Source organism: Octodon degus, unplaced genomic scaffold (assembly GCF_000260255.1).
Source record: "Octodon degus isolate 3935 unplaced genomic scaffold, OctDeg1.0 scaffold00030, whole genome shotgun sequence".
Classification (NCBI taxonomy): Eukaryota; Metazoa; Chordata; class Mammalia; order Rodentia; family Octodontidae; genus Octodon; species Octodon degus.
Genome location: NW_004524606.1, coordinates 4,963,144 through 4,986,005, shown reverse-complemented (window position 1 = coordinate 4,986,005; position 22,862 = coordinate 4,963,144). Strand labels below are relative to the sequence as shown.

At 39.4% G+C, this 22,862-nt stretch overlaps 1 protein-coding gene across 1 annotated transcript in view; it reads left to right on the top strand.

The window, feature by feature from the left end:
* Nucleotides 1–10,598, top strand: part of Suclg2 (succinate-CoA ligase GDP-forming beta subunit) — a 312,863-nt gene extending 302,265 nt beyond the window's left edge. Inside the window, exon 11 of the mRNA XM_004629484.3 lies at nucleotides 10,143–10,598. Coding sequence (XP_004629541.1) covers nucleotides 10,143–10,258 — 116 coding nt within the window. The 3' untranslated portion in view covers nucleotides 10,259–10,598. The remainder of the gene's footprint in view (nucleotides 1–10,142) is intronic.
* Nucleotides 10,599–22,862: the final 12,264 nt, after the last annotated feature.

The following is a 22,862-nucleotide window of genomic DNA, read 5'->3' as shown; positions in this document are numbered from 1 at the left end:
TATTTTAGAACAAGGGTAGAACAACAGTCTTCATCTCATACCACCTTCAATTTATTGGCAGTGGCTGCCTGAAGTGTTGTGCCAAGAAGGATTCTGAGGCTATATCCTAACTCCATAGAAATGGATTTTATCATTATTGTTGAACCACTATAAATGCCAGAAAAGAGACTGGGGCACTTGCACCAAATGTCTGTCTCTGTCGATTCAAAGAAACCATTGGGGAAGCTTTCTCCCCTTAAAATACAGCTTTGCAGTACATCAGAAGGAAGAGGTGAAGTGGGGCTTCTAGCTGTGAAAGCACTAAGTGAGGCCATTTTTCACCCTCCTTTCAGCCCTATACCCACAGCAATAAACATTCAGACTGTACAGGGCAAGGGTCTGCAAACTTTTATGTAAAGAGCCAAATTTTAGGCTTTGGGGGAATGTACACTCTGTCACAATTCCCCAGCTTTGCCATTGTGGTCTGAAGTGGCCATAGACAACACACAGGTGGATGGGCATGACTGTGTCACAGTAAATGCTTTCGTACAAGAATAGGCAATGGAATAGTTCTGTCCTAAGACCCTTACTGTACAGATCCCTGGAGTAGTGCTGAGGCCAGCAGCAAGACCTAGAAATCCAGAAGGTCCCTTGTTATCTGTGCCTGTATACCTGTGTCCTCAGCTCTAAAATATCTTGTAAGAGTCAAGTGAAAATTTAGCAGCTATTATTGAGCTCCTACAGTATAACTGCTTCTGAAGGAAAATATTAGCAGTGGTGTCTACTCAGTCATGTCCCCCATGAAGTGCAGAATCACACGTAGTAATGTAGTAATGTATATTCCCTTGATTTGTACTGCTATAACTAAGCACCTTAAAGCTGGGTAATTCGTCACAGAAAGAAGTGCATTTAGTTCCACCTACAAGGTATAATCAAAATACACAAGGAATGTTTAAATTTTTAAAAAATGTTTTGCATTCAGTAAAAGACAATACCATCAATGCCCTTCAAAAGTTACCCTTCATTCTCCTTAAAATATTCCCCCTCGCTTTGAACACACTAATCACATTGTTCTTGTTACTTTTTGGAGGTCCTCTTTTATTGAGTATGTTCACAAAGTATGATCAAGAATACTGTGAATGCCGCTGAGTGCCATCCAACAGAAAGGCAGGCCCAGAAAAGCATTATGCTGTGTCTTCATGTATTTTACTAACCAGATATGGAGGACAAGCTTCCTGTACATGAACCTTCAGGAGTCACACTTAAGCCATTCCTAAGCCATACCAAACATCAGTGGAGCTCCCAAGTCAGCACTTCATATCAATGCCTCATGTGTCAAAATTACCTTCTTTAAAAGTCCTATCCCTAGCTGATGATGGGGCATCAGTACAGAGCTGTGAGTTGTTATTCCTTGCCAGAGGATTCTTTCCAGTGTTGTGTACACACGTGCTACTTTTTCTTGAAGTATCAAAATGGTTGAAAGCAGAAGCGTACACATCTGGCATAAACTTTCTAAGAACTTGTATTATATTTGATCCCAAACCACATGTGAGTGGTTGTGAGCACATAAGGACCATTCTTTGAAGTGCCAGAGGGAAGAACCAGGTATTAAGCTTGCCACTGAAGCTGGTGACTTTTGCTGTGATTGTAGGAATAACTCATGCTTACACCTGGGTGCTTGTTCCTTCTTACCATGGAAATCCATCTAATATGACATAGCCTGGTGAGATCTCTCTCTCTCTCTTTTTTTTTTTTTTTTTTTGGCAGAACCAGGGATTGAACTCAGGTCCTTGCGCTTGCCAGGGAAGCGCTTATTCCACTGAGCCGTCTCCCCAGCCCTGAGATATCTCATGTCAGCTGAGGAATACAGGCACTTAGATAAGATATTCATTGTGGCTTGCATCCACCCATCCACCTTTTCAGAGGTGACTGGCTCTAGAGTGTATAAAGATGGATCAGTGACTCAGTCAGCTCTAGGTGTGGGTACTGGGAAGGCCCACCGTGAATATGCATGGCACCAACCAAAAAGCTTGTAGCCTGCATGAATTAAGAGGGAGAAGGGGGCAGCGACTTCACTGCTTCCTGCCTGACCTACCATGGGTTGTTTGTCCCTTTGTCAGGCCCCTGCGCCATGCCTCCCTGCCTTGGAGTCCAGCTGGCTGTAGACTGAAACCTCTACACATTGAGCTAAAATAAACCTTTCTTCTTTTAACTTGTGAGTGTTGTGTATTTTGTCCCAACAACAAGGAAGTGACTAAAGCACTTACTATCTAAGGAGAAATCTTAAGTCTCAAAACTACAGAACTTTTCCAGGTCATTCAGAGATGCCAGAGCATAGCCAAGTTTAAAAATCTCAGCTCACTTTCTCATAAAGTGGGAGTAAATATTGTATAAACAGCTTCATGGGTCATTGTAAGGAGCAGTTGAGTTTTTAAATAGGATGGTCTCAGGCTGGGTAACTGTTAGTAATTCTTATGCTCTCAGCTCAAGTTAGTAACTCATCCAAGACCATGTGCATGGCCTTCATTGGCTGCCAAATAAGATGCTAAATATTGGGTACACATTGTCTGAAACTAGGGCAGGCTGCTCATGCAGTGGGAGTGTTGCCTCCAACTCTCAGAGAATTATTCCATTTCTGACAGCAGCAAGACAAAAGAGATATACTAAGTTGTCTGAATTTACTGTCATGAGGAGGATGGACCTCTTACATCTGATTACCACCTAAAAGGAAAACAAGCAAAGGGAGCAAGGGCATGGGACAAGCAACCTTTGGGGGAGGAATGGGTAGCTTTCTTGAGTGTCACTTGTCTCCACTGACCTCCCCTGTCCTCAGGGAAAAAATTCCCTTACCTAGAACAGGATTAATATATTTTCAGTGCAGTGAACCATATCATCTATCATAGCTATGAGCTTTACATTGGAGAACACAAATTGGCATCAACAATCTGTAATGCACCAGTCTGGCTGTATTCCATGAAAACTTTATTTATGGACACTGAAATTTGAATTTCATGTAATTTTCATGTATCACAAAATATAATTCTGATTCTTCCTATTTAAAAATGTGAAAACTATTAATAGCTCAGAAAGGGTATAGATATAGGCACTGCGATAGATTTGGCTTGAAGACCAAAGTTTTCCAGCCCGATTTGGAACACTAAATTGTGGCAGGCCTGTGAAGCTACCTGGCTGTTTGACCTGAACAGTTTCTCTTGACATCTGTAAGCCTCAGATTCCTAATGCCATGAGAAACAAGAGACTTTTCCTAAAAGAGTGCCAAGGTTGCTTTTAGCTCTGAAAGGCCAAGCAGCGTGGTTGTTCTGTGATTTTACCATCACACAGACCTAAGGCTCTTGTCCTGGCCCAGTCTCTGACTTGCTAAGGTGGTGGAACAGCCGAGAACCTTCCACTACTTCAGCCATCTCATTTGTAAAGTGAGGATTAGATAATGTCCGCTTGAAGATTGCTCTGTAAGTTTAACACTTCAGAGCAGTTTTACTTATGCATCTGATAAAACAATTTTTGGCTTAATATGCACACAGTAATACTATATATTTTACTGTTTTTTTCACCACCACCACCCCCCAAAAAAGAAACCAAGCCAGACATAGTAGCACACACTTGTAATCCCCACACTCTGGGAGGCTAAAGCAAGAGACTTGAAAATTTGAGTCTCGCCTGGGCAAATTAACAAGACCCTGTCTCAAAAACAATTAAAACAAACAACTCCCACCCCACCCCCCAAAAAAGCTAAATTCTAATTAAAATGATAATTCAAAAAAGATACTTTCTATGTAATTCCAGACTGGAGAACATTGTTTTCACTACTCAGTGATGAAAGGCTGCTCTAAGCAAGGAGGACGGACTCAAGTCCTGTCCTCTTTGTCCACTGCAGTTATCTCCTTCTACCAGTGATAGGATAGGAGCAAGGCACAGATTCTGATGACTCCGCTTTGCCTGCTAGCTACAGCTCTCTTACTCCACCCTGTGGCAGCAAGTCACTGATAAAACATTAAACGGAGGTCCAGAATTTTTCAGATTTTTAATCATTATTTTTTATAATGTCCTGTAGCAGTAGAGCAAGATATCATGTGCAGCTCACTGCCCTTTGCCTCTCTCTGTCTCACCACTTTTCGGGCCTGCAATGGGTAGATAACCATTTAGCGGAGTGGCTGTCAACAAGCAGGTATTAAGAAGTGCCAGAAGCCAGAACAGCGTGATCTGATCAGTTATCTGTACAGGTGGTTATTAAAAGTGTTGTCCCGCAGCCTCATTAAAAGGCAACGCAGCATTTAATAAATACTAGAGCGTGTCAGTAGCACCATTTAAATGTAGGTAAGAGATCAGTTTATTTTGTAATTGTGTGCACAGGCATAAACAGTCTCGTTGAAACACTTAATTCTGTGTCAGAGTTTAAAGCAGCCATGATGGTTTCCATTCAGAAATAAAATGAGAGGAAGAGATGCGGAATAGATGTCAGCCACTGGGTGAGTGAGGACGAAACTAACCTGGAACACTTAGATGCTAATAAAAGGAATCCAGCAGCTAACAAGCATTAGTCGAAGCTTCTCTTCTGTTCTCCTTTCCTTCCCCATTGATTCGGTGTCAGGACCTGAGGTTTTTGTTCCTACCTCTACCTTTCTGTGCACTCCCCTACCCCCTCCAGCTGCCCCCTCAGCAGGAAGGGGAAGAGGGGGCAATTAATGGCTGGGTGGGTCAGTGCACAGCAGGGCCACACTGTGGACAGATCTGTCCCATCCATAGAGAAGCCAGATAAGATGTGTGGAAGACAAGGTGACAGCGCCCGGGAGCAGCTGGCTGGAGGCCATTTCCCAGGCTTGCTTTGCTCTTTCACTCTATCTGTCTGACCTTTAGCCTGTGCCCCTCGTTGTGTTCATGTCAGTAGCTCTGTATTCCCCAGGACTTTTTCTTCCTGTTTCTGGTTGGGCTCCCGCCCTTTCCTTCTTCCAACTCCCTGTTTATTCTCTTCCCCTCTTTCTTCTTGTGTTTCCCTCCTTTGTCTTCCTGTGTTTTTTTCCCCTTCTCTCCCCTCTCTCTCCACCATTCTTCCTCTACTTTCTCCGCCTCTCTTGTCTCTCCAGACCCAAGCTTCCTCTCTTGCCTGGCATTGCTTTGTTTTTTGTATTCACCTGTTTTCCTCATATCATTTCTTCTCTGTTTGTCTCCTACATCGTCTTCTTTCTTTCTGACTCTCCTGCTGTTACTTTCCTTGCATCTCCCCCACCTTGCTTTCTGGCTTTCCCTCCACCCCCCTTGTTTATGGCGTCTGTCAGGATACCTGTCACTCTCTCTCTCTCTGCCTCTGTCTCTCCTGTGTCAGACTCTATCCGGCCATCTCAGCCCTAGTTAAGATCTATTTCCCATCATAGCCCTATTCTTATGCTTTACATTTGAGCTTTACAATCCCTTCATATATTGCTTCATTCTGAACAGGCTAGAATATGCTTAATAATTAAGGCTGTAATTAAAGTGTAAGAGCAATTATGATTAAAATGCATTTTAGTGGATCCTGGAATGATGAAGCAATTAGGCATTTTGACATGTCACCGAAGGAGCCGCTTAGGGGGGACGATATGTTCTAGAGAGCTCCTTGCTGCCCTCTTTCCCTGACCGGGCCCACTGGCCCTACTTGGAGCGAGGCCTCTCAGGCCTGAGACATAAGCAGTGGTAAGGCAGGAGGCCTGGCAACAGCTGAGTCCTCAGTGGGGCAGCAGCGCATAGCCTGCTGCAGCATGGCCCTCTGCAGCCCCAAGCCCTTGGAGCCCCCTCCAGACAGCTGGGTCTGGGCCGGGGAGATGGCTCAGTAGAATAAGTGCTTCCCTGGCAAGCTCAAAGGCCTTAGTTCAGTCCCCAGTTCCACCAAAACAAAACAAACAGCCGGGTCTGATGTCAGTGCCTGCCTTTCCAGTCTCTGTGTCAACCCTCTTTGTGGGGCAGCAGCAAGGGAATCGGGAGACACATATCCACATCTCTTCCGGGACCCGTTTCCTGTGGTGATCTGTTAGCACACATAGAGAACGCAATGGGTGTGTTAGGACAAGGCAAGTTTCCCCAGCTGAAGCATCTTTTCAGTGGGGAAGAGGGACGTAGCACTAAGCCTTGCATAATCTGTGTTCTGGATTTGAAAATACAGACTGCTCTGGAAGCTTATTTAACAAGCCTCAGCTTTAATTGGGCATTTGGAAGGCGGTGCAAAGGAAGGCCCTTGACATCCAAATGCTCAAGCAAGGGCGGCAGCAGGAGTCAGGTTCCCTGCAGGCACAGCTCAACTGGACGGTCATTGGTCATCGATTTCCGAATCAGTCCTGCCCTACCCCCTTGGGAATGCTGATGTTAAGTCAGATGCTGAAGAAGCTCTTAACTAAGGAACTGGATTCTTTAGACAGAAGAACAGTCCTTTTAAGTTATTTCAAATACAAACATATAATGTATTTTGCTCATATCCGCGGCTCCCTATTACCCACCCTTATGCTAAAATGTGGCACTCACCAGAAAGGTGAAAGTAGAGAAGAGAGTTAGGGAGAGGGGGCATGTGGGGGAGGGGCAGTAAATTATGTCACATGCATGTGCAGAGCTGCCAAAATGAAACTCATTAATCTGTAACCAGTATGTAGCCTTAAACAAACGTGCAGGACAGGTACTGCAGAGCTTGCTCACTGTGCACATGTGCAGAGCTGGCTGACCCATTCTCAGAGTGGGCAGGAAGCAGCATGGCACACAGCGCCAAACCCAGATGGTGCTCCAGCTGCTGGGTGTGAAGACGCGAAGGTGCTCCTCAGAGAAAGGGAGAAGACCTTTGCTATCTTAACTTAGGTGTCTGACCATGTCTCTGTTGAGAGGTAAAAATTTATACATTTAGCTTTTATTTTTATTTATTTATTTTTTTGCTTTGTAATCAGTATATTAAGAAGACATTCATACATTTTAACAGCTGCTTAAATTCTGATACCAAGAATAAGCATGTGAACATACATGCAAGTAAAGCTATTCATCCTAATTTGCTATACTATTGCCATTAAATTACAGTTACTTTGGAATGTTAAGTCAGATGGGTCATTCACCTCTACTCCCAAGAGCAATGCGCATCTGTGTCCGTCCAGGGCTCTGGCTTCACACTCTGTCATTGCTCTGAGAGAGCCATGTAAAGATTAATGTCTAAATCCCTCCACCTCTTGTCTCACACCTGCCCCCCTCCAGTCTCCTGTCCTGCTTTACAGCCTCTTGGACACTGGCTGAAACTTTACCAAATGCATCAGAATCCACACTGAGGTTGTATTAATGAAATAATGAGCCTTTACATCTGTGTTAGTTATCTATCCATGTGTATAACAAATTATACCAAAACTAAGACCTAGAATGTAGCTCAGTGGTACAGCACTTGCCTAGCATGGACAAAGCCCTAGGTTCAAGCCCCAGCACCACAAAAGGAAAACAAAAAAAGGGCCCTTCTTCCCCATCCCCCTAAAATAAAATCTCCACAGCACTGCAAAAAAAAAAAAATACTTATCCACAGTGTCTACACCTGGGAATAGAATGTGGTACATCTGGGTCCTCCCACTTAGGGTCTCTCAGGGTATCAGCTGGGCTGAGGACATCTTCGTCTAGGGAAGAGCTCACGTTGGTATGTTGTTCCTCAGGGTTGCCTGACTCATGTCCTCACTCCTTCTCGGCTCCTGGCCAGAGGCTGCCCTCTGGCGCTTGCCAATGGGTTTCTCCAGAGGACCACTCCCAGCATGATTGTTGGCATCGGCAGAGTGAACAGATGAGGAAGCAAGACAGAACCAGGCTTTTGTAACATGTCTCAGAAGTGGCATTCCAGGGCTTCCCCTTGTTCCCACTCCTCAGAATCCAGGCCCTGAGTCCTAGCCACACTCGGGATAAGATATGTAAGGGCAGGAGGTGGGGTGACTCGGTTGATCATTTAGGATCCATTTATTGTAGAAGTTGCTTACACCTTTGACAGAAACATGTTAATGTGATGCACATTAGTGCTGGAATGACAGGCAGGGGCTTTTGCCATTGACAAAATGCTTTCATGGCTATCTTTTCATTAGCTAATCATTGCAAATTATGGTATTAGCTGTACTGTCTTCACTTTAGAAATAAAGTAGATCAGCAAACTTCAGGGAGCAAATTCAGTTCCCATCTCTGCCACTTCCAACCTTTGTGTCCACAGAGGAGTTACTTCATTTCTGGGCCTCACTTGCCTCATTTATAAAAGAGAAGCGGTAGGACTCGCTCGTAGTTCTTGCAGAGATTTGTATGCTACACGTCAGCTACTCGGCATTCTGCCTGGCATGCATAATCACTTAATGGGTGTGGGTTCTGAGGAAGATGATGAGTATATGTGTGGAAATAAAGAAGTTCAGACTCAAAGAAATTAAATAATATATCCAGAACTATGCAAAACAAATGCACTGAAGAAGGTGAGCATTGTAGGGTCCAGCAACATCTCAGATTGTTGCTTCCAGAGAGGCCTTTGGTCATGTGCCTGTGCAAACCAGCCCCACAAAGAAGCCTCAGCCCCAAACAGTAGCAAGTGCCGCCTTCATAACTGCTCAGTGGACTCCTGGTCCCAGGAGTGCCCACGCTGCCTCTCCTTGTCAGCTAAACCACCACTGCCTCACTGACATTTGTTTCTGCATATGAATCAAGCTGACCAAATGCCCATCTTCCTTTACACTGTGGTAAACTGCTTCTGCAGTGCCTGATTTCACTGTCTTTGTTTATAGTATGTTCTATCTTGCTAACCGAGTAAATGCACAGGAAATGATGTTGGCCAAGACAGTTCTCTCATTGGTCCTAACTATTATTCACTGAGAAAACAGGGAGAAAATGTCCTGATTAGAAAGGCAGTCCCTGGGAACATCCTTGGATAAGGTCGGCTGGCCAGCTGGTCATCAGGAACTGTCAAGAGCAATCAACAGACCCTGCTCTGCTCACACTCAATACCTTTGCCCTGTCTAGAGAGTGAGGAAGAAAAAAAGACACTTTGGGTATTGCCAGGGTCTGCAGTGTGCTGGATTGGTGAGCACAGACAGATTCTCAGAATTTTCACTTCAGGTCAGATCACAGCCTGGACCCCTGCCTTCCAAGAAATCTTCAAGCCAGGTGATTTCTGGGATGGGCTACAACCATGTTAAGTCCACTTGACTGGATTAACAGATATTTCAGCTTCTATCAGTAAAATTCATTTCCCTCATGAAAATCCCTTATTTCATCTTTTACAGTTGGGTTACAACTTGAACAGATACTGTCATGTAATCTTTCCTATTAATGATGTTGATTAGAATTTAGGTTTAACTCATGTAGCAAAAAATTTATAGGTAGGTTAGCCCACATTCTTGGGCACTACCCCATATCACGCCCGTGTCCACATTCAAATGAATGTGTCACTCTCTTCTCAAGGGAGTTTTTTCTTTCTATACTCAAGACTCTGGAATATGGCCAGTTCAGAGAACTTTCTCATTCTAACTCACTGAACAATCTTTCTTTGTATATGCTATAATCTGAAAGGAAGCTCAACTTCCATTTTTTAAGTGCCAAAGAAATATAGGCAGTATCTTTATACACTAGATAATTGAAGTGAAAGAAAAAAAAATCTCTGAAAGGTACAGGTGGTACTGTGAAAGGGAAAGAATCTATTCAAAAGGAAGGAGCAACTGGGATGAGAAGAAGAACAAAAGAAAGAAGGAAGGAAAAACAATGTACTTATGTATATATACAGGATAGCTTGGATAACTATACTGCTGATTTCTGCTGGTCTATTGAAAGGAACAGTTAATGCTTTATTTTTTTCTTCTCATTTTTAATTTCTTATAACTTTTTAAAAATAATTTTGCATATTTGTATCTCCTAATCTAAACTAATTTGAAGACAATATTATGCAATATAACAGCCTTTGCTGAATTCTTATTATTTTATGTAGTGAAATTCTGTATCATATCTAACTTTTTTACTATTTTTGATTATCTAAATAATTAAATAAATTTGTCATCAAAGTATATAAGAGGCCACATCTAGATAATAAAGAACTGAAACTGTAATTAGTTGTGTTGGGCCAGCCATTCCAGGTCCTAGGAAACTTGGCAGAGCACGAGCTGCAGTTTCATCCAGTGACTGTCTGTCCTTCTCCCTTCCAGGAACTAATGTCCAAGAGGCTCAGAACATACTCAGAAACAGCGGGCTTCCCATCACCTCAGCTATGGACCTGGAGGACGCAGCCAAGAAGGCTGTGGCCAGTGTGAGAAAGAAGTGATGTCTCCTTGGGGCTGTTTTCCCAATGGCTCCTTCATTGTGAAGAAGAGGGTTGGGGGGGGGGAGACAAAACGGTTCACTCACTGGGAGAAAATGGGGAAGATATGAATAAGAATCACTGTGAAAAATCTTAGATCTGTGTCCTCTTAGATAAATTACCCAGACATCCTAGTCTGATCTTACATATGTAGTCACTCTAAAAATAATGTCCTCTATTTGCAAGCACTTGCCAACTTTGGGGAACAGTCTCTGGCCCAATAATGTGCATATATACACAAATTTAACTAAGGCATGCCTTGGCTCATTGAGAAGAATATTGATGAATATTTACCTTATGGTAGGAAAAAAAACACGAGCCATAGCAACCTCAAATAGGATTCCAGTTAACATTTTAACTGTCACAAGGGCAGAGCTAAGACATTGAAGCAAATAGTTATTACACACTAGCAGTTTTTGTAAGTTTCTAATTACAACACATCTTTAGAAAAAGTTAGGAATATTCTAAATACATTTTACAGTGGAAGTTCTACATTAATATGCCATACATGTATTTTACCATTTGCCTTAATATTGAATATTGTTTACTTCATGCTAAAAGTACAGCCAAAAGCCTTATTTGTGATTTTGAAGTTTCATTTTAATTTCACTGCTAATGAAAGCTGATTCTTAGGGACATCTCTGTAATTAAGTCATGTCATAATGAGACGACTCTGAAGATGGAATTATATTGAGAACATCCTTTCTCCTTACTGACTGTCATCTTGCAGGATCTACCACCCTGCAGTAGGAAAATGGGAAAAGGTAATTTTGAAGCGATATGGCTTTTTTTCATAAGGTCTGTTTCTTTTGTGTGGGAAAAATGTTTAAAATTAGGTTTATATTTAAATTTTGGTAAAATTTTTACCTTTATGCAAATTTCAATAAAATCCTACATTTTTTAAGCACTAAGATACTTGTGTACTTCTCATTTCAGTCAATTTTATTCCTTAGACCTCTTTTTAAAATAAAATGCTAGCCTTCATGCCTTAGGCATAGCTCTAAATTTAGAAAATCTCAATTGTCCAGGGATCGTACTATTTCCATTCCCTTTATCAGATGAACATTTCTGTGGTAGAAGATGATTGAGTGAAACAATGAAAATTATGTACAAAGCAGGCACCCAGGAAACTCATATATCTGGCAAGTGAAAGTGTGTGTGTCTGTGCTATCCTGTGGCCACACACTGGCGTTCACTCTTTCCATGGTGGGGCTCGCTTAGCACCATCAACAATGTCCTTCCGATGCAGAGCTGTTGACCCAACCATGCAATTTTATTTCCCTTTGACCAGCCTACATTGTTCTTAGAAGTTTTATGTATAGCAAACTTTAAAAATCAGTATTTTATAAGTTCACATTTCCATATAGAAATAAACTATTGGACAGAGCAACCTACTATTTATTAAAGGCTATGCAGTTGAATGCAATAAAAAAATGTCTTTTAAGATGTGTTTTGTTTTGATAGCTTAATAACTAGTTAGTATGGTGAAAAGAAACATTCATTTAGTCGATTTTCTAGCAATCAACATATTTGAATATTTACTCTTTGAAAATGGCCTGTGTTTGAATCTTCTGTAAATGTTGATGTTTCTAATCAACCAGGTTGGAGAATGAGACAAAGGAATTAAGCAATTCATAGAATTATTTTGTAAAAGAGATAATAATAGGCAAATAGCTTTTATTTTTCAAAGAAAGTAGATTGTCAAAATTATACCTTTTAATTTTTTTTTCCTTAGAAGTTGCAGCTTTGTGTATTTATGCTTCTTGGATGGTATCCCTGGCTCTGTTCAGAGTATGTGTTCTGTAGGTATTTGTCGAAAAGATGGCAGCCACATGGGCCCATGTATAGGGACCCTGTGATGTGGATGATTACTGTACCGTCTGAGTATGAAACTCGAGTATTCTACCTGAACCACTTCATATGCAGAGTTTAGCAGGCTTGCTGTTCTACCATAGACTGGTACATCTCAAAGAATAAGTATCAAATTTAGAGATTTAGCCCTGAAACTACCACTTAGCATTGTTTAATTCTTTGAATTCTTTGCAGTATTTGTCTACTCTTTCAGTTGAGACAAAAATCTTAACTTTAAAACTTTAAAAAAGAATAACATCTGTTGCGCTCTTGAGATTATAAAAGCAGAGGTTTGTGGTTATCAGCACAGCTGGATACAGAGACAAGCCCATTAGCATCTGGTCTCTGTCCTCTCGCCCATCTCAGCCCTGTTGATTTCATACTCAGGTAAGACCACCTGTAGGCTGTGGGCCATCCCAGGTGCACAAGAGAGGGAAGGGCAGGGAGAGTAGACAAGATTAAGTGAAAGAGAAAGGGAGAGTGGAAGGAAGAAACTTCTCTCTCTTCGTAGTTCTAAGCCACATCCCAGAACTCAGTACTGATGGCTCTAATGGCCAGATTAGGGTTAGAAACCTATGCCTGGACCAGCTCTGAAAAGGAAGCTACAGTGTTCTGCTAGATCCAGCCTAGGTTGAAGGCTGAAATTAACGAAGAGGTATGCTGAGAAAAACTGCAGCCCCAACATGAATAACGGTACACAGAGGCAAAAAAGAGGTGTCAGCCATAATCATCAGCTAAAGTTACTGCCCCTCTAAAATATTATGATTCTATTGTCCTGCATTCGCATTCATTCCCTGAAGTCCTTTTTTCCTCATCTAAGTGTGTGGATCCTCCTCAAGTTATCTAAGTATGTCTTGATCTGTAATGTCTATGTGAGAAATAATAGCATAGGGGCACCTAGTTCTGTTATGGTCTTACGCTTTATGTTGTAGTTCAATTCCTGGATTAGTAAAATAGCCAAGAAAAATTTTAAATAACCTGATGAGACCTGTAAATCATTTTTAATGAGTGATTAAAAATGTCCACTTCTTGGGCTGGGAAGATAGCTCAGTAGAATAAGCACTTGCCTGGCATGCACAGGGTCCTGAGTTCAATCCCTAGTACCGTAAAGAAAAAAGTCCACTTGTCAATTTTCTCTCTGAGAAAAAGTGTCATCCTGAAGAATTATATTTGTTTTTAAAATTGAAAGGCTTAATAAAATAAAAATACATTTTTTACATTTCTAAAGGAAAAAATTTAAAATTATACTTTTTGAGAATCACTAAGTGTTCAAAAGTAAAATAAGTGTAAGAAACACAGACAATAGTAGCAAAAAAAAAAAAAAAGGAAAGACAATGTCTTTAAACTTTTGGATATGAAGGTGGCAAAGGTGTAAAGGTCTGTTTTACTAAATTAAACTTAACTGGGACACAGTGACACTGTCTATGCAAATCATATTTGTGACTGGGTTTATGCTTCAGCAGCAGAGTCATGTATTTGCAATAGAAACCTTATGGACCTGAAATGACCTTTCAGCCCTTCACAAACAAGGTTCACCTACCCTTGGCCTATATAAAATTTATTAAAATACATTCTTCCCCTGAATGACAGCAACAGATTGTTTGAGATCTAGAAAAGACAGATGTAGGTACTAAAGTGAAAGAGAAATGGGGGGGGAATAGAAAATAGGTCTTCTGATCTATTTTAAGCCCCATGAGAACTTGGGAGTCTCTACAAAGCCACTTGCCAATGAAAACCTATCCAGCTATGTAAATCTGTGTCTTTCCATCACAGGAACTGTCTGCTTGTTGTGCTTTTGAACATATGCTGTTCTTAACTACAAGAGGGGTATTGGAATAGTATCCAGTCCTGGATATGAATATTAAGTTTCCCAATGGCTATATCAATCAGTCATTCTCAAAGTGATTCTTGCTCCTGACTGCTGTGTATTTCATGAGTCTCTGGGTCCTAGAAAGATAAAAAGCAAGAAAAAACGTGACTTTTGGGGGAGATGAACCCCCACAACATTACTGTAAAGTTATTCTAGTTAACTAGTATGGAAATTATAACATAAAGTTTCTCCATCAAAGTTTCATAGTTCCTGGCAAAAGTTTAGACACTTGGACTTTTGATACTTACAAGTTTGCCATTTCATCTGTTGTCCAAGAGAACATCCTGTGACAATGGCACTGGTAAGTATCAGCACTGTCCAATACCTGGTCATTGAGGTGTTGACTGTTGAGCACTATGAACTAAATTTTTAGGTCTGTTTAATTAACAGCTACATGTGGCTGGTGGTTGCTACATGGACAATGAAGCTTTCTAGTCTCAATTTAATGGGATGTCTTACTTTCATTTCAGAAGAGCTCACATTGATTAAGGAACGTACCCATTTTAGCCTAATTAAGCCTCTTTTACAAGTGAGAATGTTGTGTCCCAGAGAATTCCAGAAATATAACTAGTATGTGGCTGGTCCAGGCTGAAACTCTGCTCTTTGGAGTCCAGAGCCTCTGCTCTTTGTTTTATATCTGTAGGGACTCAAATTCACAATATGTGTACCATTTGTAGTCATGATGACTCAGTATGCTATGAACAAAGACATACAGCAACCTGAGTTCTTGACTGTATCATCTGCCAAGTAAATTCCACACTTTGGGAAGCAAAATATAAAGGGTGACAGAACATAGTATGTATTGGGCAGGTTGTGTGAACTACACTAAATGACATCTCTCATACCTGCAAAATACTTAAAGCTAGGGCCATTCTCTAAGGAGCTGATCCAGTGGCATGTTAATTCATTGCCTTTCCATCATCCAAAATTATGAACTCCCCAAAGCCAAAGGAACAGAAAGGGTAAGAGCCAGATGCTTTAGTTAACATTTCCATGATGGCACTGAGCCCCAGGAGAGGGCCTAGGACATACTTGCATATACTCAGAGGTAGATGACAATCACAGGGAATCAGAGAAAGTTTGCCCACATCTCATCAGAATGAAGAAAATGTGAACAGAGTACTTGTGTTCATTGTGAGCGAGAAAAATGGAACAGCATGCTGTGTGTGCTTCACATAAAAGGAGGCTTGATGTAAATGGACCTAAAAGTAAGAGCACCATAAAACAAATAATCTCTTTTGGATAAACGTGTATCTCAGAAAACTAAGCATCTTCAGAATAGCTTCGTGGCATGGATCCTGAGAAAATTCAGTTAAGTAAGAAAATAATTCACAACTGAAGAATAGAAGAAAAGGTAAGCAAAGAAGCCAGTTGAAGACCAGGGAAAGAAAATCAATGCTGAAAAACTAATTGATAAATCACACACAAAAATAAAGAATTCTACAAAACAAGAGACAGGAAAAGGAATATTGTGGGACTGTCCTGCTTCAAGGTTGTATATGGTTGGATTTTTGAATTTATGTGTAAACATAAGCATATAATTCTTTATGCCTATTTTTAAAATATATTCTAATTTTTAAATGTTTTTTATCATATTCTGTAGGGACTTAAAGTTGAACATATCAATACTTGATGAAAAATACCTGTTCCATATTATGCCTAAGATGTTTGATATGTAGACAGATAGTGAGGTTAAGCTTAACAGCCTAAGTTGTATGGTAATAACAATAAGCTTGTCTTCTGGATGGTTAACAACCTAAGTTTGCAGACCAAAATTAGAGAAAAAGGAGGGCTGCAAGGAAAGCCAACATTTTGGCCCTAGCCTTCCAAGGTCAATTAAGACTCGGGACATATGAGAACTTGTACTGTAACGTCATGTAACTCAGTAGCGTCCCAAATTTTCTGATCAAGGAGATTATGGGGCCAAAGAGGAAAGTGATTGATGATGTAGAGTGTGCCTAAGGAGAGTCACATGGAGAGAAAACATTCTCTCAGGCTTTCACAGAGAGCACATTGGCCAAGCAATGGCTGTGACTCATCCACATGGCTGACACTGACAAAGGTTCTACAATCTGAGGTACACGATCTCAGGATAAATCCTGAGGGCATTTCACTGACCTTATCAGAGCCAAAAGCTACAACTCTTGTTGCATAGGTCCTGCTTTACCACCCAGCAGAAAAGTATAAAAATGAAATATAAGAAGTAAAGCCATGGTGTTATGATGAACTGTAGGGGACTCAGGTCAACAATTTCTGACATTGCCAGTCAAGCGGAAGACCCAATACTATTATGGGCTACTGGACTCTTTTAGAATATTTTGCTGAGTTTACACACCTATAATATTCAAATAACGGAACTTAACAAAAAAAGGGTATACAGATGAAAGTCCATTTTGTATCTGTATATTCAAGTGGTTAGGATAGATATATAGTTACATTCTCTTAATGAATAGAGGGATTTGTTCTAATGGTGTTTGTAAATAGGATATCATGTCCGCATCTTGTACAGCAATTAACCACTAGGAAGAATGTATGCAATACGTTAATTATTGAAACTGTCCTACCAATTTGATTTGAACTGTCTCATTGCTATTTGTTTATCAATAAAATTATGGGAAAAAAAGAATTCTACATATACTGCAATGCACAGGATGCCCCCTACCATCAGTGAAGAATTTTCTAACCTAAAACATAAGTGCTATCAAGATTGAGAAACCCTAATTTAACTGAATTTACTAATTTAGAAGAGTAAATATAGATTATGAATTGTTATTAAAGACAGTAAAAATACCTGAAATGTTGCTATAAAATGAAAAACTTGTGTGATTCACAGTGAAGTCAGAAGGGGAAATGAAATTGAAGGAATGAGAAAATAATATGTAGCAGAAGCACAGTCTAACATAAAAATAATAATCCATGTTTCTGAAGTAGGAAAATCAACAGCTGATATGGAAACTTACTTTTAAGATTATAATAAAATATATTTTATTGAAATGAATGTAGAATTTTACTTAAGAATGGGAAAGGCACCTCATATTCCCAGACATATGAATGTATTTGTATTTTAAGCATAGAGGGTCTCAAGCTTAAAGAACTCTGAGCACCTTGCCTGTCCATGGAAATGAGAAACAAAGAAGAGATCATCTTTTCCTAAGCCAATTCTAATAATAAAAGACAGTGAGACACTCAGCAAAATTCTTAGAGAAAGAAAATGTTTCTTAAGAATATCAAACCAAATCATCTCTGCCATTATTGCCTCCTAGAGGGAAAAATTAGGAACAATGAATCTCGTTAGAGTAAATTGAGCAAATTACTTTCTATATAAACCAGGAGATATTATACATTTGTTAAACAATAGACATGCTTATGTGTAAAAATGTGTTCATATTTAGATTTCAAAGGAGCAGTAACAATACATATGAACATTTAAAATTTTTATCAATGTGTACACACAAATTAGATCATAAAAATACAAACTGAAAGTTTAAATGTGAGTATTTTTATTTCATAGTTGTTAACTGAGGGAAATGTTACTAAGGACATTTACCAGTGTCTGGAGACATTTTTATTTGTCACAACCATAGAGCTCCTCTTCATGTGTGGTGGGTAGAGGCCATGGATGTGGGATGTGGCAAACATTGTTCAACACACAGCACAAGGATACTGTTTAACAGACTGGTGGTCAACACCCTGCCGCACACAGGTTAGAGACAAGGAAGCCTTCTCAGCCTGAATGTCAGTGGTACCAAAGTTGGGACAGCCTGATTTAGTTGTATTTGCTAACTTACTATGGTAATTATGGATTACTGTGAAATAAAAATGAAGTCACTAAAACAAGAAACGCTACATAAAGCAAATAAGTATTCTGTCTGGGGGGGGGGACTACCAAATAAAAGAAATTATAGAATAATGTATTAGATAAATGTATTAAATATATTTAAAGGATATAAATTCATTCATTCATGAACTCAATTGCAGGGTTTGAATTAATTGGACCTTATTTTATTCTGGAAACTTACCTGAGTTATACTGTTCTGTTAATAGTATTCTGTTTGGGCAAGATAAACATTAAATTGTATAAAAATGTTTAAGTATAATTCCAAATGTTTGTTTTTAAGCTAGTCTACACTTGAAAAACTCACTTTGCATGTTATTATGAAAATCCTTGCAGGGGCTGGGGAGATGGCTCAGTGGAATAAGTGCTTCCCTGGCAAGCGCAGGGGCCTGAGTTCAATCCCCAGTTCTGCCAAAAAAAAAAAAAAAAAAAGAAAATTCTTGCTTATTTAGCTTTAGATTTTTCAGTGTGTTAGTTACTAGTTCTCAACCAGTGTGCAAGAGGTGATCCAAATATATGATAAATGTTTATATTTTTAGAAAATTACTATAAAAAGATGCAGTGCCCCTCTCACTTCGAATGCATTTTATCCCACCATGATTTCCACTTTCTGAAGCTCTTTTGTGAGTGTCTTATCAAGGCATGATCTAAAACACTGCTGTTGAGTACCATCTAAGAGAAGAGCAGGCTCGTGGCAACGTTGCAGCATGTCTTCACCCACCTTACTGGATCTACAACAGTGCAATGTCTAGCTTTTCCCAAAAGTCAGAATGTCAATGTACGGTAAATGTCTTGAATCCATTCTGGACACCAAGGCATCCAGGATGGTACAACCAGAGACATTCGTGAAAGAGGACTTTCAGAACAAAAGTGACAAGAATGATGGCATAAATGTGCTTGAAGCCAGGGGGAGTATTTTGAGGATTAATCCGTTGTGTTTTTTATTTTAATGATTTTCTTAATTTAAGCATTCACCATATAGTTTGATAATGCCTTGTATAGAACTTTCTATAATATTTCATAATTGTTAGTGATTTTTTTCATTTTTTGTGTCTCTTAAACTTTTGCAGTATCATGCTTAATTCCAGTATCTGAAAGTATGACACATTGTGTTCCAGTAAAGAATGTCAAACATTGTGGTGATTTATGTTGAGGCATTTGGTGAATATCAAATGTACGGTTCAGGAAAAGCCATAGTGCAAGGGCACCCCAGGCCTTGGCGATATCACCAGTTCAAGCAGCATGGCAGAAAATTGCCCCCTGAGGCCTTGAGGCAGCATGTCCAAAGCAGTCAACCATTCTTTGAAAAATGCGGCAAAGTGCTGGAGGAACCACATGCCACTTCATGTTGTTATCACACAAGTGCTCCAACTGCAAATATGAGTGGTGAATTTCAGGTTTTACTAAATTTTTTCATCCTTTGGAGCCAAACCTCTTCAGGATCACTTCCCAGAATATGCCATTTAAAAATAGGTTTTGGAAAATGTAGCTAATTAAGTTTAATTCAAACAAATGTTTATCTAACATCTGCTGTCCCCTGGCAACATGGCAGCTGCAGGGAAAAGCAAATTCAATAAAGACAGGGCCTCTGTTCACAGAAAGGATGATCCAGACCCACTCAGAACTGCCCACTGGAATTTGACAGCACTTGAAGAGGTGTGGGAATAAGAAACACTAGAACAACAGGACAAGAATTTCCTATAAATGATGACAATATAATGCACTCGTGTCAAGTCAATGTAAAGAATTTTTTTACAAAGTTAGGGACACATTTTAGGCACTAAAAATACTTTACAGTTACTTCAGTTGGTTTAAAGGTGAATAACTGGTAAAGTTATAAATTTCAAAACCTAATTTCTAAGTTAATGGATGTTCTTATTCTATTTATAAATCTATAATTTATGTTTTCACACTTAGTGAAACTCCTTTAAATATTCAACTGCCTATACAAATTTAATATATTCTCTTAGAGTCTTTTTAGTTTTATAACAAACCATACCAAGCATTTAATAATTCTCAGGAATTTAAATTTTAAAAATCCTTGTTAAGCTCTCTTAAATGTGCTAATATCATTCATATATTTAAGATTTCAATTTAGAATCCCAAATTTTACTGTGTTGTTACACATTAAGTTGGAAGTATGATTCTGCCCTGTTAATCTACATTTCCTACCAATAGCACATATATGAAATAACAAATGCTCAAAAATTCTAAACAGTGGAGTGTCTCAAAGTTTGCTATACTTGGTTCCAAATCTTCCTAAACCTCTTGAAATAATAGTAGCAAGTCACTTTGTTCTGGACACTATTCTGAGACCATTGACTACCACAGTTGAGGAATCACTTGATTTCTTTTTTTATTATTAATTTTATTGAGAAATATCAATGAGACAGTTTCAAAACCTATTAGTAAGATAGTTTCAATAATTAATACATTGCATATTATTGTCTTCATAGTGGTTATTCATAGTACAAGATGCAGACATATCCTGTCCAAATACTATTAGTACAAATCTTTCTTATTGAATTAAGAGGAAGTAGCTGTATATCTATCCTATTTTGTATATACAGATACAAAATGGTCCTTCATTTGTGTCAAATTTTTTTGTTTAGTTTTGTCAGAGATGGGTATTCCATTGCCATTTAAATATTGTAGGTGCATGAATTCAGCAAAATAACCCAATATAGTCCAATTGATTTCTTTTATAGATGAAAACAAGAACACAATACCTGAACTAGTTCACAGTCTGGTGTTTCTCATAGCCCACATGGCTGTATACTTGGAAGTCTTGTGTTTTCAGCTTCATAATTCTGCAAGTTCATATCTTTTGCCAAATCTGATAAATTTTCAGCTATCAATTATACCTTTACATGCTCACTTACTCATTCAACACCAGCCTTTTTCTTCTCTCATTGCAGAAGTTCAATGACACAAATGTTAGATCTTTTTTGTTTTAGTCTACTGATCCCTAAGTTTACTCATAGACCATTTTCTAGTCTACTTTCTCTGTGGTGTTCAGATTGGGTAATTTCTATTGACTATCTGCAGATTATAGATACTTTTTCCTCTTTCCTCTATTCTGTTCTTCAGCTCATCCATCTTTTTCCCACTAAATGTATTTTTCAGTTCTGAAATCTCCATTTGGTTCTTTCCATTTGTCTTTCATTCCTTTGCCGAGGTTTTTGTTCATTTTCTCTGTCTTTCTGGTGTGTTTTATAATTGTGTCTTCTATTTTCCAATTAATGACAATCCTTATGATAGTTGCTTTAACACATTTGATAAATAATTTAAACATTTCTGCCACCTCAACCTCCACATATACTAATTATTCTTTGATTGTTCAGTCTCAGATCTTTCCAGTTTTTTGTTGCAAGAGTGCCATAATGTGCCCTTTGAGACTGTTCATTAGCTGTGTCTTCACACACTGCTCCAGCAGTGAGGAGGAGCCACCCAGTACTGCCACCTTTGGGGAGTGACCAGGTTCACTATCTGGCCTCATTTCCTCCTGAGCAGAGCCTCTTTATCACTGCAGATGAAGCAACATTCTGACTTCCCAGCATACGTGCCTCCATCTCTCCCTGACTAGGTGAGGCGTGCCATCTTAGTGCCCCCCTTAAGGGTTCCATCAGCACCACAGAAGCACGTTGCAGTCTCCTAAGTAGTAGATGGAAGTCTCTGCTTCTCCACTGAAACTATGACAGGGAGCTGTGGGATGGACACTTCCTGCAATAGGGGTAGAAATCTAGGAGTCCATGTGCTCTCAGCTGATTCTATGCTGGAGAAGATGGGTCTTGTCAATGCCTTGGTGGATAAACATCCAGCTTCCTCTTTAGCATTCTCTGGTAACACAGACATGGGAATGGGACAGGGTAAATGGGTGCTCCTTACTACCTGATTAAGGCTGAAAGCTAGGCTCCCACTCAGCCTTTGCTGATTAGGGCAGGATCACAGATTATTTCTGTGGTGTTTTCACCTAAGTCCAGTAGACATGGTCTAAAAGGTTTCTGCCTTCTTAGGGCTGGTACTTTCCTAGTCCTGTGCTGGAGAGAATGGGTTCTGTTGGGGTTCGCCTAGTCTGTGCCTCTTGGCATTTCCAAATGCTCAGATTCTTCAGCTCTACGTAGAGATATCTAAAATGTGATTAAAAATAGTGAATATTTAAATTTTAAAAATTATTGCAGTCAGAGGTATATTGCCAATAAACCAGCTCAAAGTACCCCGTCTCTTCTAGCATATTTATCCAATAACGTTTGCCCATTTCTGATGTTTATAGTTTGTTTATAACAATTTTTTTCCAAACCATGGTATGTCTTCATCCACCTTATTCACTATACTTGGCACTGTGCGACTTCTGGCTCTTCCTCAAAATTACCATGACCATAAAATATAAGTGTATTGAATTGATTCAAAATATTGAAGCTGCCACAACAGTGCAACTAGAGACAGTCTCAAAAGAGGACTGGCACAAATGCTTTAGACAGTGGCAAGTCCAGTGGAATAAGTATATTTGAAGTAAGTAGAATATTGGGGGGTAGGGGTTTGAGCATATGTCTTACTATATTTTAAAAATATATAAATATTCACAGAACAAATGAAGCACAAATTTCATGATCACAGCACAAATTGAGCAAAAAGAAAAGCCAGGGATCTCACCAGGATGTCCTTTGTTTCGTGAGGTCCCTGAAAGATCTTTTTATTCACATTTCATAGTTATCTTGTCTTTGGTATGTAATGTCCATGAGTTTTAGTTTACTTGTTTGGAGAATAAATACATACATTTATCTTCCCCAAATTGGAAACTTCTCTTCTCAGACTTCTAAACTCAGCAAATTTTAAATAGGAGTGAGGGAACATAACATAATTTTCTACCATCATTTTGCAGTTACTAATTTTTAATTATTTAAAAATTAAAGTCATATTTTTGTTTAAAAATCTTTACTTTTTTCAAAATATAAACAATTTACTGTTGATATCTTTGGTGTTTCCCTTCATTTTCAGTACCTAGATGTGAG